The sequence below is a fragment of the Cornus florida genome, unplaced genomic scaffold (assembly GCF_030987335.1).
Source record: "Cornus florida cultivar Cherokee Brave unplaced genomic scaffold, ASM3098733v1 CherokeeBrave_3.0.0_Hap2_Chr11, whole genome shotgun sequence".
In the NCBI taxonomy this organism is placed as follows: domain Eukaryota; kingdom Viridiplantae; phylum Streptophyta; class Magnoliopsida; order Cornales; family Cornaceae; genus Cornus; species Cornus florida.
In genome coordinates, this window is record NW_026775581.1 from 116,599,625 (window position 1) to 116,617,436 (window position 17,812).

Genomic DNA, 17,812 nt, shown 5'->3' on the forward strand with positions numbered 1-17,812 from the left:
ATAGATATGCAACTTTTCAAAAGTAAATATAAAAATTATAACAATTACTGTCTATAAGCAAATTATATGTTGTTCCGGAGCAAATATTATACAAGTTCACTTCATTTTGGGGTCAAAATGAGCAGAATCAAAAGCGTTCACCACGTTCGGACTTGAGGCTGGAGGAGTTAATGGGTCTGAAGATGGATGAGCTGATGAACTTGGAGTTGGATGGTCCTCTTGGTGAGACTTCACCATCTCAGCGAATAACACCTCAGCTTCTTGGGCCTGTGGACTCTCAGTGTAAGGGAAAGACACTTCTATGTCAGCATCAAAAGCCTCTGGGTCTTTCAGTTTGTCACCTGAGCCTTGGTTGAAGCCGAACCTGAAGGCCTTTGCCCTGGATAAGCGTACCAAGGTGGAGTAGTGTCTTTGCATCTATTTTCCAGCAGTGATGCAGGTGCCAATTGCATCATTCAAATGTTGTTCTCAGCCTCCAATGCCTTCAGCTTGGTTTCAGATGCTTCCAAACGGTTCTTGTAAACATCCCTTGCTTCAGAAGCAATCTTTATATTTAGAGCTGCGTTAGAAGCCCTCTTCTCAGCATTGACAAGGTCTTTTTCCAATTTCTTGATAGAAAGAGACTGAGCCTCAGCAGTGGCGCATAGGGCCATAGTGTGGTATAGGCTCTACACAATCAACAATAACAATAATAGTGTAAAAAGAGTGGAAAGAAAGCTAAGGAACTAACAACGAAGGGAAAAAAATAAACTTCCACAGCACGAACGGGAGCAGAAGGAAGAAGCTAGTCTAGCCCCATGTTGCCCATAATTTCTTTATTTTTGGGCAACCATACTCCCCGTGCAACTGCCAGTGCTGCAGAAGGGTCTGTAATAACCGAATCCCCGAGGTGAAGGATTGATTTATCTGCCCTAGAAAAGGTAGGCCTCAAAGGCTCACATTTCTCAGCGAGGACAAAAGCCCTCACCTCCTCCTCAAAGTCAGCTTCTCCAGTTTTCTTACCCTTGCTTTTTGAAGGAGTAACTCCCTTGGTTTTTGCTGTTGAAGAAGGGTTCAGTTTTGCCTTTTTGTGTAAAGGAGCTTCCTCAACCTCTTTCTCCTGCTCAGTAAAGCGTACAATAGCAAGATGCTCCTTTTCTACAGCTCTCTTTTTAAGGGTTTCAACCCTTTTCTTCTCTTCCTCAGTTAAGAGAAAGCTATCAAAGGAGGGGAGTGCCAAATCCATCAGGTCAGCAGCTATAACACTGAAGGAAATTTCCTTAAGATTGGTTGAAGAAAGTAACTTTTCAACTGAAAGGGGATCATTCCAAACTTGTTTTTCGAGAAAAATAAGTCTCTTTTTGGATATAGAGGAGGGGAACGTCGCTGAAAAAACACCAAGAAATTCATAAGTGTGACAAAAGAGTAAGACTCGACATGGGAAACAACCAGAGCACTTGTCATGAAGGGAGGGAAAACATTCTATACCTAACTTCCCAAATTTACGTGGAATTGGGAGTTTGCTTGATTGAGACACAGCATAGTTCGCTTTAACAATTATCATCTTCTTTTTTCATTTCTTCTCAGGATTAGGAAGGTCTTTAAATATCCTCTGTTGAAGAGAAGAAGTGAAATAAAAACGGCCAGGCTCGGTCCCATGCCTGGAGATGGTGTAGCTAATCAATAGGTCAGCAAGAGTCAAGTCAAGACTCTCTAGCCTTCGGCGGACCAAAAGTGTCGAGACTTTCCGAACAAAGTTAGGGTTTACTTGAAGAGGGGCAAAACCTAACTTATTGAAGACTAAGTGATAGAAGGGGTGAAGAGGAAATCAAAAAGCATTAAGGTGCCCAACCGATAAGAGCAATTTGTTCTCTCCTACGCCCTCGCCGGAGCTGAAATCAGCCTTCTTGAGGTATTCAACAATTTCTACCTCTTTAGGAATTTCAAATTCCTCCATTACAGACTCAATGGTGAACTTGAGACGCCGAATAGACAAAATGGTCTTTCTCTCCTCTTTGGTGAAAACACTATCTGACCCAAAAGTTGATACTTCGGCTTGTGGTAGGGAATCCTCCATTCAAATGACTGAATCGTTCGCAGATGCAAGGGGATCAAAAAACCCTAGGGGGAGGAACCTTAATGAGAATAGGGGAAGATGAAGGTGTGGACTCAGAGTCTATAGTCTCTATATGATCGTGAGTGGGTGAAGTACTCATGATATTAAATCAAAGAAATAGGTGAAGAACAAATCTGGTTTAATGACGAAGCAAAGAATACAGTAAGCATAGCGAAGGCAAAAACAGGTCTTGAAGAAGCTCTTGGGACAGAATGGCAACGGACGTTCCTTGAACTGCCTCTTACAAAATAGGTAACCATGCAACTTCAATTTCCTTTTAATTAGGAACCGTAGTCCAATTAAAGAGGGAATTGGGGACAAAGTGTGGAGGAAAAAATCCCCCTCCGGTGAGAGTCCCACTTCATCACATTACGAATTTATATTTTTGATCCTTTGATATATTGCGAGAGCCCAATCCGGGTCGAGCCCAAATTGCGGAAGCCCAATCCGGGTCAAGCCCAAATTGAGTTTACCTTTAGACCAAGATCGATGGCACTAGTCGTCCAGCCCATTATTCAAGCTCAGCTGGCCAAGATGTATCCGGTCCAAACTATTTGAGAATGAATAAGTCCTGCTAATCAAATGATTCATCATAAAAGGAAAACTCTGTGAAAGGAAAGTTTGGCATGAAAGGAATTATGAAAATGAAAGAACTCTATTTGTAAATAATGATGTATATGCAATGAATTAGAGGACAAGTAAGGCAAGTCCTACTATAATTCCACCACCTTTTTGTATATAAATAGAGGCCTAGACCTCCACTGAAGAGGATCGAGCAATATACATTTTTCTCTGAATAGTTCTTGTTATTCATTGTTTTATTTTGAGTGAGTTGTATTATTTCTTTTAAATTCTTTTATATAGAGAAATTTTGCACCTACACACCCTACTAAAATTATGAAAAAATCTCTCTATATAAATTTCTCCCCTCATATGAATTTCTAAATCCGTCTCTAAGTAATTTATAAAATGTTTGTTAATACATACTTAACAATATACATACATATATATATATATCATCAAGGGCCGTAATTGGTGGTATGTTCTGCATGTCTTATTTGCTGGACAGGAAAAAGAAAACTCAAAGGATGTTTAATATCATGAGATTATTCCAAAGTCAATCTCCAATGGTTTACACTTGCAATACCTTTTTTTTTTAACCTTTAAAAGGGTTTGTTTTATTAGAACATAAATAAATATAAATATAAATAATTATTATTAATGAGAACTAATTCACCTGACTTTTAATACTATCTGTGTCTTATTTTAAAATTTTACATGAAATTTATGAGTCACAGTTTCTATTTATAATGAGACGGAAGAAGTATTTGACACGCCAGTGGTCTGATTGGATTATGGTTTGAATTGATTGATTCAGTGTTTGGACGGAATCATATGCACCCTTTTGAAACTAGTGTAGAAGGAAGGAAAAAGTAGAGTGGGTGGATGGAATTGTTATACTAAAACATGATATTATTCCAAAGTCAATCTCCAATGGTTACACTTGCAATACCATTTTTTTTTAACCTTTAAAAGGGTTAATTTTATTTGAACATAAATATTTATATATATATATATATATATATATATATAATTATTATTAATGAGAATTGATTCATCTTACTTTTAATACTATCTCTCTTATTTTAAAAAGTACACTTAAAATTTATGAGTCACAATTTTTTAAGTGAATATTTATAATGAGACGGGAGAAATATTTCACACGCCAGTGGTCTGATTGGATTTTGGTTTGAATTGATTGATTGATTCAGTGGTTGGACGGAATCATATGCACCCTTTTGAAACAAGTGTAGAAGGAAGGAAAAAGTAGAGTGGGTGGATGGAATTGTTTCAGTGTCCATGCCTGCAATGTTGGATGCTATATGTGTGATCCGCAAAAGATGCCCCCACCTCACCTTGTTTGTGGATTTCAATTATAAAAGCCCATCACGTTTTTTTTTTTTTTTTTTTCTTTCTTATTTTTTCTCATGACATGTGTATCAGTTTTATAATACAGATACTATTTAAATTAGAATTTTTTATTTTTCATTTTATTTATTAAAGCACATGTATTAGTTCCATAATAGATTTACGATTTAAGTCAGGGGTACGATTTAAAAGTGAGACTTTAAGAATTTATTTTTTGAATTCCTGCCAACGTCACTGCGCTCCTGGAGGCATAAAATCCCATCATTCACACTAGCTAATATTTTTTAAAAAAATATACTACGTACGTGTCAACGTTTCTTTAAATTGAACTTTAATTCATTCTTATAAGCTATCAGAATGTCCTTTTAAATTAATTTTTGAATTTGCAAAAAAAAAAAAAAAAAAAAACTGATAAAAAGAACAAGAACTTTTAGTCACTTCAATTTTGCTTACGAAGATAAAGGTCAGAACATGGAAAAATTAGAGATAAACTAACTTTGACCTTACTAATTTAAACTCCAGTATGAGTTTTTACAATTAATGACTAGTATTTATATATCATAATATGTTTTATTAAATATAATTTATCATTAAAAAAATATGAATTTTAATGAAGTGAGCTTTCAAGTTGGATGGTCCCATATCATTGAGTGATGATAGATAGATTCCTATTTCCTTGGTGACCAGTAACCTCTTTGACTCAGATTCTTTCAACCATTCAATCATGCTGCTCAAGAACTAATTATTATCAAGAACAGAAGAGCTTCTTAATTCATCTATCCATGGAATAACAATTATTTAAACAACATTACATATGATTTAGCAGTATATATTAATTATAAGCAGCTATTAATTCCATGTATACAATATATGACCATCTTATGTATGAATTTATGAACAATATTAAGGAATGGATCCAACAATATATATATATATCAAACTGTATGGCGAGAAGTGGAGAGAGATGGAGGAAGACGATAAGAGTCCCTAAACAGCACAAGCGGTACAGTTGCAGGTCTTGGGGACAAAAGCACAAACCCCAAAAGGCTTGTTAGGGAGCTGGCAGTCGATGCCAAAGCAGCAAGGCATGGTAGCGCAGCTGGTGGGGACGGCAGCGGCTGTGCAGCACTTGCAAGCCAAGCACAGCTGGAAGGGTGCCAGCCTCCGTCGCGAATTTCCCTCCACCACTTCATCCACCACCCTGTATACGATTGGCTCCACCGGCTGCAATTCTTCCCTCACAACTGCTGTTGATGATTGATCACCTGCATGCAAAAGAGCAGAAAAGCGCGCGTGCTTGCTTTACTTATAAATCCGGATTTCTTGCATATGGATACAGTGACAACTGCCATGAGCCAAAAAGTTTTGAGTTTCATACCTGGAATAACATTGAATTGGGTGAAGAAGAGAATTAGTAATGACAGTGTTCTGACATGGTTAATTGCGATCTGATTCATGGCTCACAGACACACACCACACACACACTGAGAGAGAGAGAGAGAGAGAGAGAGAGATCTTTCCAATACAATTTGTGTGGTGCAAAGCTATGAATAGAGGTTTATTGGGTGAAGTGGGTCAATTGATTGGGATTTTTGCTTGTCCTGATACAATATTGCCAGTGTGAGATAATAGAAAATATGATGTATTAATTTAAATTGAAGTGTCATCTTATGTACACCTCTTGGCATGAATTTATTTAGCATTCAACCCAAAATTGCCCAAAACCAATTGAAATCCAGTTTTCCTGCTATAATGAATGATATGGAACCCTACTATATATCTTCATGCCTTGGGGTGGCAAAGTTTAGGTCAGCTGCTTAATTAATAGGGCACCATTTTGCATCTCCATTTGTGATGACAAATATAGGCAGCAGCAAAACTTTATTGCAAAAAAAATTGCATTTATAATAAGCAGTGATCTCATGCAAAAATGTTTGTGTTGATTAATTCAAGAAGGCTTGGCAAATTTTCCCACAGTAATATCATGAAAGAAGGTTATAATCTAACCATTTTGGAATCAACCATTGTGTTCAAGCTAAAATCGGCTGGTTAGATCCGATTCGAAATTGATGTAAAATGGGCGTGCCAGAACCAATTATATGATTCGAGTGTGAGTTATTAACGCTGGTCTCTTTGAGAATATTGACTATCAGGCGATGCAAGGAAAAATAAAATAATAAAACTCCACTTTTGAGTTCAGGATTGCCTTAATTAAAAAAAAAATTATCAATGAATAATTATAGTAACAATTTGAAAGAATAAAAAGGAGAGAGAAATTGATATAGAAAAAAATAGAGAGAGAAATTGAGAGAGAGAGAGATAGAACGAGATATTGAGAGAAAGAAAGAGAAAGAAATAGCAAGGATGCTATTCTGGGAAAAAACTTGAGGAAGTAATAATAATAATAAATGTTTTTGAGGCTGTTGGACCTTTAGCACAGCATGCCTCTTTGTTTATTTATAGAATAATTCGTAAAACAAATTCCTATATGCAAGTATTTTACTTGCATTACAACTCTATCAAAACTAAACTATAAATTCAAAATAAAATAATCCTACAGATAACATAATTATGCAACTAAAACTAACTAAAAGACAATTTCAACTTTAATCTACGTGGAATATCACCATTCTCTACTGCCACATCATCAATACAAAATTATATAAATGGGTGTCAACAATGCCCTCAATTTTAAATGTCTTATCAGCTGTCGGCTGCCCAAGCCGATAAGATATTTGAAATTTTAAAATACATTGGATGGAAATTTTGAGCTAATCAATTGGAATAAGATTGCAACTTAACGAGCTCCAAAATTTTATTTCTTCTGAATCACCCCTAAAATGATCTTTATTTAGCCAAATCTGCTGATTTAGGCTCTTCATAGATTCTCAGAAAGTTTGCCGATATCACTTGCCCATAAACCCAGGAAGGACTTGTCCCCCATGCATTTTCTAACTTTGCTAGCAAATTATGATCATGATCGGCAGGAATTAAATTATTATGAAACGTCATTTTAGCCGATCTGCCTATTATCTCTCTAGATGAATGACATTGTGCCAGTAAGAAGTTTTCTTAGCTGATTTTGCCTCAGCCGATTTTACATTCAGCTCAATCGGCAAGACTGCATTATGCCCAAAAATCCATTGATCGGTAAGCATTACCTCACTATAATCGGCAAGCTGAAATAGAGGGTATTGATCAACTAACTTTTGTTGGGGGTTAGCAATCACATGCCCCCCGGTAGCCACTGGTCTTTCAGCTGATTTTCTTTTAGCCGATTTTCCTTTAATCGATTTTGTCTCAACCGATTTTGCCTCAGCCAATTTTGCCTCAGCTGAGCTCTAAGTAACCTTTTAAAATTAACATCTACTAGTCTTCTTCTTCTTCTTCTTCTTCTTCTTCTTCTTCTTCTTTTTTTTTTTTTTTCTCTTGAAATTGGGTTGAGGACAACGATCTAAAATAATTCTTTGAGTTTATGATTGTTTTTTCCGATTATTAGATATCACAATCGGCAAAGAATTCTGGTATATAGGCCGCTTTACTTTCAGCCGATTTGTACCCTTCCATTCATTAGTACCAAGCTAATAGCTTTTCCAACTTTGTTGTTGATAAGTCATCTATTGTGACTGATTTACCGCCTGCCGATAATCGGTAGTCGGTAACTGATAATATTTTGGCAAACTTTGCTGCCGATTTTCTGATAAAATTTCCAGCCAAGATCGACAGGACTAACCAATTTCGGTACTGGTTATCGATAGCCCCTCATGTAACAGAGGTTGAGATACAGGGGTGACATGCTGATTTACCACCTGGTTAGGATAAGATTTCTTGTATACAGGCTGAGCACGTTTATGCCCTTGAGCTACCTCGGCCTGGATAAGCTGAGCCATCAATTCTTTAATCTCCTGATCAATCTCCCCCATTTCTTGCTGTTCTCTCTGAGGGGGGATCGGCATAACTGGTGGGCGTTGTAGAATAACCTTTGTCGATTTTACATTCGACTCAATCGGCATCAATGGTATTTCTGTTATTATTGGGGGATTACCGATGGGTATACCAAAAGTTGTGTTCGGTGGGACAATTCCTGCCGTAGTTGTTCGTAACCCTTGAGAAATGTTTGTCTGTAAAGAAATACGTTGAAAAATTGATTCATAAGCTCGTTGAGATGCCGAGTTTTCAGCTTGATGACGACTTTGGATTGCCGATATCTGAGCCTTCATTACTTTCACATCCTGAATAATCTCCTCCCCCAATTGGGCAAATACCTTCTGAATAAATTCTCCCATTTGGATATTTATTTAGGATCTTATTTCTCCCATTTGTTGACTTACCACCTGCCGATAATCACCTGTTGGTGGCTGGTTTGTCACTTGTTGATAATCGGCTACTGGTCGCTAATAACTTTTAGGCCAACCATATGACTGATTGGCCATCGGTTGCCCCCCGTGTATCACCTGCCGATAATCGGCTGCTGGTGACTGGTTTACCACTTGTCGATAATCGACTGCTGGTGACTGGTTTACCACACAGTTGGCTGCTGGAACATGCCGATAATCGACTGCTGGTTGTTGATAATTGTCTAGCCAACTGTATGGCTGATTAGAATACTGGTACATTAGCTGAGAAGCCAACTGCATTTTTTTACTATAAATCACTCACCCAGTAAGGTCCCACTGGGCGTGCCAAGAATGTTGACTCTAAAATCAGCTGGTTAGATCCAATTCGAAATTAATGTAAAACGGGCGTGCCAGAACCAATTATATGGTTCAACTGTGAGTTGTCAACGCTAGTCTCTTTGAGAATATTGACTATAAGGCGATGCAAGGAGAAAGAGAACAATAAAACTCCTCTTTTGAGTTCATGATTGCCTTAATTAAAATGACTTTATCAATGAATAATTATAGTAACAATTTGAGAGAATAGAAAGGAGAGAGAAACAGATAGAGAGATTGAGAGAAAGAAAGATGGAACGAGATAGAACGAGATATTGAGAGAGAGAGAGAGAGAAAGAAATAGCAAAGATGCTATTATGAGAAAAAGCTTGAGGAAGCAAGAATAATAATAAATGTTTCAAAAGATGCTTAACCTTTACCACAACATGCTTCTTTGTTTATTTATAGAATAATTCGTAAAACAAATTCCTATATGCAAGTATTTTACTTGCATTACAACTCTATCAAAACTAAACTATAAATTCAAAATAAACTAATCCTATAGATAACATAATTATGCAACTAAAACTAACTAAAAGATAAATTTCAAAACAATGATCTTTATCCACAACTAATTCAATGTATTCTTTCCCATATTTGCATGCAATTTCAACTTCAATCTACGTGAAATACCACCCTTCTCTCCACATCATCAATACAAAATTTACCAAAATGGGTGTCAACACATTGTTCCACAAATTTTCTGCTTTGAAAACCTAATAACAGCAATAGATTTAGAAATATGTGGCAAAACAGATAATCAAAAGATGGTTGGCACCCAATTTTAATAAGAATAGCAATTGGGAGACAAATGAGTGACACCAGAAAAAGAAAAAGAAAGGGTTTACATAAGATGAGACTTCAATTTAAATTAATAACAATAAAAAAATAAAAAAAAAAACCCCCACCCCCCCCCCCCCCCCCCCCCCCAACAAAAAAAAAAAATGCTGCACGCGTTCAGAAAAAGAAAACAAAAATTTAATTATAGAACCCCCCCCCCCCCCCCCCCAACAAAAAAAAAAAATGCTGCACGCGTTCAGAAAAAGAAAACAAAAATTTAATTATAGAATTTGGCATTTACCTACAACGGCAATTACAATATAGCTTTTCACATTGTAATTTAACTGGTAAAGAACCACCACAAGACATTGAAAAGAGGAAATGTCAGGACAGAAATAATTAACACAGGCCTGGGTCACCATTACCATGTACATCATCGAGTACAAAACAGAAAATGCGCCCATGTTTTAACAAGCAAATTTTGTCATTTCACAAGGGGGTGAAAGAAGAAAGGCACACAAAAAAGATGTACAAATATGTGACATTTCTCATCTAACCCGACATGCTGCAGGGCTGCCCGATGAATAATTAGGGTTCGGAGACCGACAAAAAGCATCAGCACCAACACTGCCAGCCAATTTGCGCATTCGGTGATCAGGGATGGCCCCCATGGCAAATGGACCACCACCACCCATCAGGGCAGGGGTTGATGACAATGATAAAGTAACTTCGTTTGTGCCAACATTGCCGCTTTGTAGAGGCTCTAAAGTATCAACCACATCACTCATTAAGGGCCTTGCTTTGGGGTTCTGGCTTAGGCAATAGTATGCCAAGCTGCAGGCTTTCTGTGCTGCCCTTACTGAGTACTGATTATCTAATCTAGGGTCTATTATTTGCAGCAATTTTCTCTTGTCATTAAGCTTTGGCCGCGCCCAATCCACCAAGCTCTGCTCCCTGCTTGGTCTTGTCTTGTCAACAGATTTTCTTCCTGTCAATAGCTCTAGAAGAACAACTCCAAAACTGTATACATCACTCCTGGCAGTCAGATGTCCTGTCCAATACATACATGCCTCATTAAGGAAAGTGCACCCATAAAGGGTCATGCACACAAATGCAAAACTTCATTTCCCTGAAGCATGGGAAATATGAGACAAACGTGCAAGTGTGTGATCCTACCATTGCTCTACTACTATTTTTTTAACTCACTATCACTAATTTTTTTAGTAGGATTTGTTAATAATCCACTACTCTCTGTCACTCCATAGCACCCCTTATTTAACTTTCCTCACCTTCTCTCCTGGTTACCATTTCTCTCCATTCTCTCTTACCAGCTAGTTATCTCACTCTAACTTCAACGCTAACTAGGGCAATTAAATTTAAATAACAATATACATATATATTGACTTCTCAATTATACCCTCAAATGGTAACTGGTAAGACAAATGGTAAGAAGAAATTAAGATAATTTCATAGTATAAGAGACTCTCTCTAGGAAAAGATGGAAGGCGGGGATTCAGAAAAGAAAAAGTCAAGAGGGTGTCCCATTTCTTTTGTATAAATTAGTGTTCTTCAGTGAATAAAAAAAGAAAACTAAGGATTAATATAGAAATATTCTGTAATACAAGTCACATGTCATTGACTTTATCTTCTAGTCATCATAGCATGACTGTGGCCAAATCAAGAAAGAATAAAAGATGGATAGGCCCACAACACAAAATTGCAATTGTAAGTTCCTATAGCACTTTTAATTAGAAATATTACACTTTCTTAGGAATATCACGCTAGACAGTTCTTGGCAGACGAGAAAATAGAACAGAGTATTATTTGCTAAAAGATGACTGAAAGTTGCCAGGTCTACAGTAGAATTTCAGATCAAATGTAAAAGTCTTATACTGTATAAGATTGCAATCCAAGTTCCATGGCAATAACAAATAATCACTTATTGGGCCTTGGCTCAAGCGGTAAAGGCGTAGGACAAGGGGTAAGGAGGTTCTAATACTTGAATCTTGCCAAGAAAAAATTGAAAAAGAAAGGCCACTATATTTGCCAAGTTAAGATACAAAATTAACACAGAAAAGCTACTAATCTCCCGAAAAAAGAAGAAGCATGGCTTGGTTAGACATGTGGAAAACGACATTATGGTCCTAAATTGAACCTAAAAGTGCCTTACATACCAAACCTCAATGCTATTATTAGATGGCGCAGGCACCAGATGATACCACCATCTTACCTCTCAAAATTAGCCGACTATCAACCAACTCCTAGAAATTCATGGCATAAGATAAAATTGCATTCCTTTATAAAAACAACACAGGCTCCAATTCAATTCCCCATTAGTTGAGCTCCAAATTGAGGAGTACTTCTATCTTCCTACGTCAATAGGGATAAAGTGATGCCCCGAACTCGAGCCACTACAAGATAATAGGAAGCCATACCAGTCATTACATATTCGGGGGCAGCATAACCATATGTACCCATCACCCTCGTTGATACATGGGTCTCATCACCTTGTGGCCCAGCTTTTGCAAGCCCAAAATCAGAAAGCTTGGCTGTATAATCCTGCAAGTCCCTCGACAATGGCAAGGTTAACAAAGACAAATCACCCCCTATCGAGAAATATGGCTAGAAGGAGAAAAATGAATAAAAATATCCTTTAAAACAAGACTTACAGAGTCTAACAATATATTAGAGGTCTTGAAATCCCGATAGATAACAGGCCTTTCAGCATTGTGAAGGAAAGCAAGCCCTTTCGCCGCCCCAAGAGCAATCATCATTCTTGTTGACCAAGATAATGGAGCAGTTGCCTCTGAATACCTCAAGAAAGGGCCATGTTAACTAATCAATACCAGGTACTGAACAGAAAATTATAGCTCTATATAGTGTCATTATAATCAATTACTAAGATTAGATTCTCAACTACGTTACCTATTATCAAGAAAGCAATAAGAAATAAATCAGTCGTATTAATTCATCCGCTACATAAATAGGAAAAATGAAAGCCTGACCAAAACCTGCAAGATTGACCAGGCAAGTGGAACTATTTGCCAGAAAGAAAAATTGGAACAAATTACAGACTAAACACATAGAGATAGATTGTCACTACATTCGGGAAGCCAATTTCCTAGATAAGCCAGGCATCACGGAAAGGGATGGTAGGCGGCAGATAAATTTAATAACATTTTAAGACCGTTTTGAACATTACAACTCCTAGTTCAAGTTTTTTAAAGTGCGTAATTGATTAAGACGGTTTAGGCATGTGCAACGAAGAGCACTAAGTGCATCAGTGGAAGAGTGACATAGCCACATTGAGCGTAATGCTAGGGGAAGGGAAATCCAAAATTAACTTGGGTACAGTTAGTAAGATATGGTACATGTGCTTTGACTAGGACTATACCTTAGATAGAGTAATGGAAAAATATGATTCATATAACCGACCCAAGTAGTTGGGAAAATGCTTTGTTTCTTCTTGTAGTTCAAGTGTGTTTTAGAGATTTCTTTTTCCTTTTCTTTTTGTTTTGTTTTCTTGTTTTTTGTGGTGAAGAAAAGGGGACAAAAAATACTCTTTAGAAAAGTTCTTTGTTTGTATGAAGGAAAAGGATAAGATTAGTGGTGATGATTATCATGTTTTTAAATTATTGATTTGTATGTGTCTTTCACTGAACTATAACCTGCGCACTTGCTCATCATATTCATTTTCTAGGTTCCTATTGCAGGTTTTACTTTTTGATTTCAGCGAGAACTACTATCTAAAATAGAAGTCCCAAAATTTCACAAATCCTTCAAATTCTGAGAATTCAGCATGCGAAGGGTTGAAAATGGGTGGAAATCTAAGATTTTAGATAACATTAGAACTTCAGAAACCTCAATGGAGCTTCTATCATAATGCTCCTTCAATACTTTATGAGCTAGCATTGGGTTAAAGCATTTATATTAAATTTATGAAGGGACATTAAATAGGCAGGACCTCTTCTAATAATCATGTATATCAAGGGACATTAACACCTCAAAGGTATTATGGTTACTACGCCCTCACTATAAGTAGGAAATTTTTATTTTTTATTTTTACTTCCACTGCTCTCTATATATAATCTCTCCCTAACCTGAGAACACAGGTTCCAGAACCAGCACCACCGAAACCACACCCAAATTGCTAACCACAATTGAAACCCACCGCCATCACCATATCCACCAACACCTCACAACCTTTTTAAAACAAACTCCATAACCATCACCATTAGCTCTGTCATCATTAAACCTATTTCATTTCCTCCTCTCCTACCCCCCTTCTTGCCACAATCTATACTCCCATGGTTGTCGGCTTTCATGATCCTGATGAGTTTAATCACATCATAATTACTACTAGATTTTTCCAATCTACTGTCCTCAGAGTGGATTCTCTTAAATCTCTTCATTAGCAAATTCACAACCCACAGATTCAACTCTGTGGTGCCAAAACAAACACGCCAAAAGAAATCCCAAGACCTACAAACCATCATAAGTTACATAACAACTCCATTGTTTCTGGCAAACCACATGCAATTTCCATCAATTCCCAACAGAATTTACAATGTTCCACCATCTTTGGGATTTCCCAACCATGAGCTAATAATATCATAGTTATCACCAGGTCAAAAATTATCCCACTACTGTTCAGGGCGCCAAGAAGCTTGTTTTAATGGGGCTTTTTAAATGGATACAAACAGCTCTATTAGGCTGTGGGTGTGTGACTGGCAGCTGACAGGTCAGTGTTGAAGCACGCAGATGGTTTCATTGTATCGGATTAGAAGAAAATAAGAAATAAAGAGAGAAAAAGGAGGAAGAAGATGGCAAGTGTAAGAATATGGACAGTCAACAGTGGTTTGTGGAGGGAGGGGGTGATAGATTAGCATTGTTTGTTTAGGGAGACAAAATATAATGAGAAAGAGAGAGCTATATTATTTGGACTAGACAGTTGACAAACATGAAATCAATATGGCTATGGGATATTGGTCAACACAAGTATATGACTGTCGGATATTTGAAGAGAGAGAAAAACTATAAAATTGCACCCATTGGAGATCTTCAAAATTAGGGTTTTTAGTTGCCAAAATATATCATGTCTTTGGAGGTCAACAATCAACAAAATCATAGCAAAAACTTGATATAACAAACATTTGATAAGAGAAAAAAGAACATGATGCTCTCAACATATCGTACAGAGAAAACAACAGCATAATTGATATGACCAAATCTTCTGAACAATGTTAGCACCTTATTTTGCATTTTTTGGGTTGTCTCCTAATGCTATATATATATATATTATATTTATCCTTATAAAACATTCCAACTTTCATTATCTTCTTAAACATTTTTTCTACATTTGTAGACTAACCCCCAATGTTAATTCTTATATGAAATGTATGTGGGTGTTTTGAGGTGTCCATATACCCAGATTCATTTTTTTGGGCTCACGTTAGCCGACTCCCCATATCTTAAGATTTAATGATTAGGTAAGACTGATACCTTGAGATGTACAAGTCCCAAAATCAGTACCTAATCTCACATAACATATAAGAAAAGGAGGGGTACTTAATAATATTTTCTTATTTCAAAGCGGGTACTATGGAAATTTCTCTCGATCAGCCTGGACAACCTTTACAAAATAAGGATTCTGTTTGTCTGGCTAAAATAATGCAGAATGGAAAAACAGGATTCATGAGCTGACCCCAAGTAGTTGGGAAAGGCTTAGTTGAGTAGCAGTTGCTTGTCTGGCTGACAAAAAGAAGGTCCTTACCTATTTATTCAAAAATAGTTGTGATGTGTTTGTCAAATGCAAAAACCGGGGAGAAGTAAGCGGAAATTTCTACTTTATCCCAAATTTCAAATAGATCTAAATGTGTGGCCATAGTTTTCTAGTTCACGATGTGGAATGGAAATGATTCTTTCATTAGTTGCTAGATTAAGGACAGTACATGTTGCAATATAACACCACATAGTAAAAAGTAATCAATAATGCTCTTACGGTCAGCAATGAAACTGGATTTTAGCAAAAAAGAGCTCCTTATATCTGTACATCTTATAAAGGACAGAAAACAAAACGAGAGAGAGAGAGGGGGAGAGAGAATCTAACAAATGTATGAGAAGGTTTGCATGATTGAAATCTCTCTTCTAATTCAAATTCATGGTATAACATGTATCCTCCCCAGTTCTGGTCATGGAATAGATTAAATAAATCTAAAAAGGATTTTTGTCAAAAAACAGCACTAACGAATAAGACAATTTCAAGAAGAGAACTAGTAAATTTTTCAGGCTTTTTCGGAATACAAGGATATAGTTGTTGTTGATGTAAACCAGCGATTCTACTTATATACAACTCAATTAGGTAAGTTAAAGTAGCAAACTGCATTGCAGCATGTCATCAGGAAAGTTCGTGCAGCATCTCTAGGGAACTTATTACGGAAGTGCTGCAAGTGCATTTGGGAGTTAAATGGGTAAAGAATCAATCCACCATATCACATGGATCATTTGCGCATGTTAGAGAACAGCTTAACTAAATTAAAAAATTTCATGAAGATATAATAAAATGGAAAAGAAAGAAAGCACCATGAAAGACCAAAAGCATTTAACAATGTAAAAAATGACTAATAGAAGAGCAGTGTGTGTACTTCGGAACAAGTGGTTCTCAAGGCTTCCTCGGAACATGAACTCATAAACAAGTAATCTGTGATCATCCTCACAGCAATATCCAATCAACTTCACCAAATTAGGATGCCTGAGCTGCCCGAGAAAGTTAACCTCCGTCTGGAACAGGGAACATAAAATCGAACAAAAGAGTTAGAAAGTTTCTAGAAGGTCCCAATTCTGTATCCTAATCATAGAATAGAGTGACAATATATTAAGGAAAGTTACTCACAAGCCATTCTCTGTGGCCCTGAAGGCCCTCCTTGTTGAGGACCTTGACAGCAACAGGAAGAGATTTGAGGCCAACCCTCACATTCTCATCTATGTAACCCTTGTACACAGTTCCAAAACCACCTTCCCCCAAAATGTAGTCCGGTCGGAAGCTCTTAGTAATGGTTTCGAGCTCGAATAGGGTAAATGCAATGACATGGGTATAGAGCACAGCATTCTTCCTAGAGTCCTCAATGTTCAATGTCGCCAAAGAAGGATCGCACAGATCTGAGGTGGACCGACTCTGCTTCCTCTCTGGAGGAGCACCAGCAGTTCTACCTGGCATCGATATCATGTGGAGCTGCTGAACTGCTTCAAAATATAAGAATGAAAAAATCACCAAACTAAAACGGAAAGGGAGAACAAAATAAAAACCCTAATTCAATCTCATCAAGGATAAAAAATTCACTAAACTGAAAAAGGGGGTTTAAACCCTAATTCCATCTCATCCTAGGTTAAAAATGAATCCAGCAATCAACGCAAGGAATGGAAATTATTCAAATTTTATCTGCAATATATATCGAAGCAAGTATGGAACACCAAATACCCAAAAGACAAAAAGTCAAATTAAGAGCATTCCAAGGAGATACAGAGATGGAAAATTGAACAAATTTGAATCACTTGTTCAGAGACTTTCAAATACCAAGCAAATTGAAGTAAAAGAAGTAAAGAAGATTAGAAGGGTATGGACAGTTACCGTTGTAGATCTGGAGGAAAGTGCAAGTAAGTGGGAGAATAGTGGAGAGAGAAAGTAAAGCAGTAAGAGGGTACCTTGATGAGCATGAGAAACAACAGCAGATTCCTCTCTAGTACCACAGTTGCCCATTTTCTTCTGTTTGAGTAGAAGAAGAAGAAGAACAAACCCAGTTCTCCTTTTGAAGTCTCGGTGTTGGTAAGTGTACTACTTCTCTTAGATTTGCTCTCCTGATGGCACACACTTTCATTCTTCGAGCACCTCCTTCCTCCACCCTTTTCCCCAAACTGTGTGTGAGTTGCTATCTCTTTCTCTCTCTAGACTGCGATTTCTGATGCCACAGCATTCATGGTAAAAATACAGGTATACAAGAAACACTTCTCATTGGGCGCTCTTGATCCATGACTGATAGGTCTACTGTACTCTCGTATTAGATAAAACATTCAAGTTCCAACGGTGATAGAAAAGTGTAACGGGTCTTAATTTGTTTCCCATTTGACTTAAAAGTTTAAACTGTCTTATATAATTTGAACACCGACTATGTTGAAACATTTAAACAAACCCATGCACTTGAGTGTTTTTTTTTTTTTTTTTTTTTTTTTTTCTATTTTTTTCTAAAGTACGTAGAGTGATTTTTTATTATTACATTGCTTGAGTATGAAAAAATGTTAT

General features: G+C 37.0%; 2 protein-coding genes across 3 annotated transcripts; both read right to left on the reverse strand.

Moving 5' to 3' along the window:
- Window positions 1-4,766: 4,766 nt before the first annotated feature.
- On the reverse strand, window positions 4,767-5,570 carry LOC132286682 (uncharacterized). Its single transcript, XM_059789048.1, has 2 exons — window positions 5,403-5,570; window positions 4,767-5,289 (listed from the first exon to the last, which is right to left on the reverse strand). Exons 1-2 carry the CDS (start codon window positions 5,479-5,481, stop codon window positions 5,012-5,014), a joined length of 357 nt encoding a protein of 118 aa, XP_059645031.1. The 5' UTR covers window positions 5,482-5,570; the 3' UTR covers window positions 4,767-5,011.
- Window positions 5,571-9,775: 4,205 nt separating this feature from the next.
- LOC132286681 (probable serine/threonine-protein kinase PBL8) lies at window positions 9,776-17,610 on the reverse strand. Of its 2 annotated transcripts, none has more exons than XM_059789047.1 (6): window positions 17,218-17,610; window positions 16,409-16,755; window positions 16,161-16,296; window positions 12,186-12,322; window positions 11,952-12,075; window positions 9,776-10,567 (listed from the first exon to the last, which is right to left on the reverse strand). In XM_059789047.1, the coding sequence occupies exons 1-6, from the start codon at window positions 17,270-17,272 to the stop codon at window positions 10,065-10,067; spliced, it is 1,302 nt and encodes a 433-aa protein (XP_059645030.1). In that variant the 5' UTR covers window positions 17,273-17,610; the 3' UTR covers window positions 9,776-10,064. The 2 variants fall into 2 exon arrangements, with proteins under 2 accessions (XP_059645030.1, XP_059645029.1); XM_059789046.1 differs by having other exon boundaries at window positions 16,409-16,758.
- Between the last annotated feature and the right edge of the window lie 202 nt (window positions 17,611-17,812).

Bases quoted from the DNA above. Each gene is read 5' to 3' on its own strand.
- LOC132286682 (XM_059789048.1), bottom strand. From the start codon at position 5,481: ATGAATCAGATCGCAATTAACCATGTCAGAACACTGTCATTACTAATT. The intron at 5,290-5,402 runs GTATGAAACTCA...TTTTGCATGCAG, and splicing joins CCAATTCAATGTTATTCCAG to GTGATCAATCATCAACAGCA.
- LOC132286681 (XM_059789046.1), bottom strand. From the start codon at position 17,272: ATGGGCAACTGTGGTACTAGAGAGGAATCTGCTGTTGTTTCTCATGCT. The intron at 16,297-16,408 runs GTGAGTAACTTT...TCCCTGTTCCAG, and splicing joins AGGGCCACAGAGAATGGCTT to ACGGAGGTTAACTTTCTCGG. The intron at 12,076-12,185 runs GTAAGTCTTGTT...AGGGACTTGCAG, and splicing joins CTAATATATTGTTAGACTCT to GATTATACAGCCAAGCTTTC.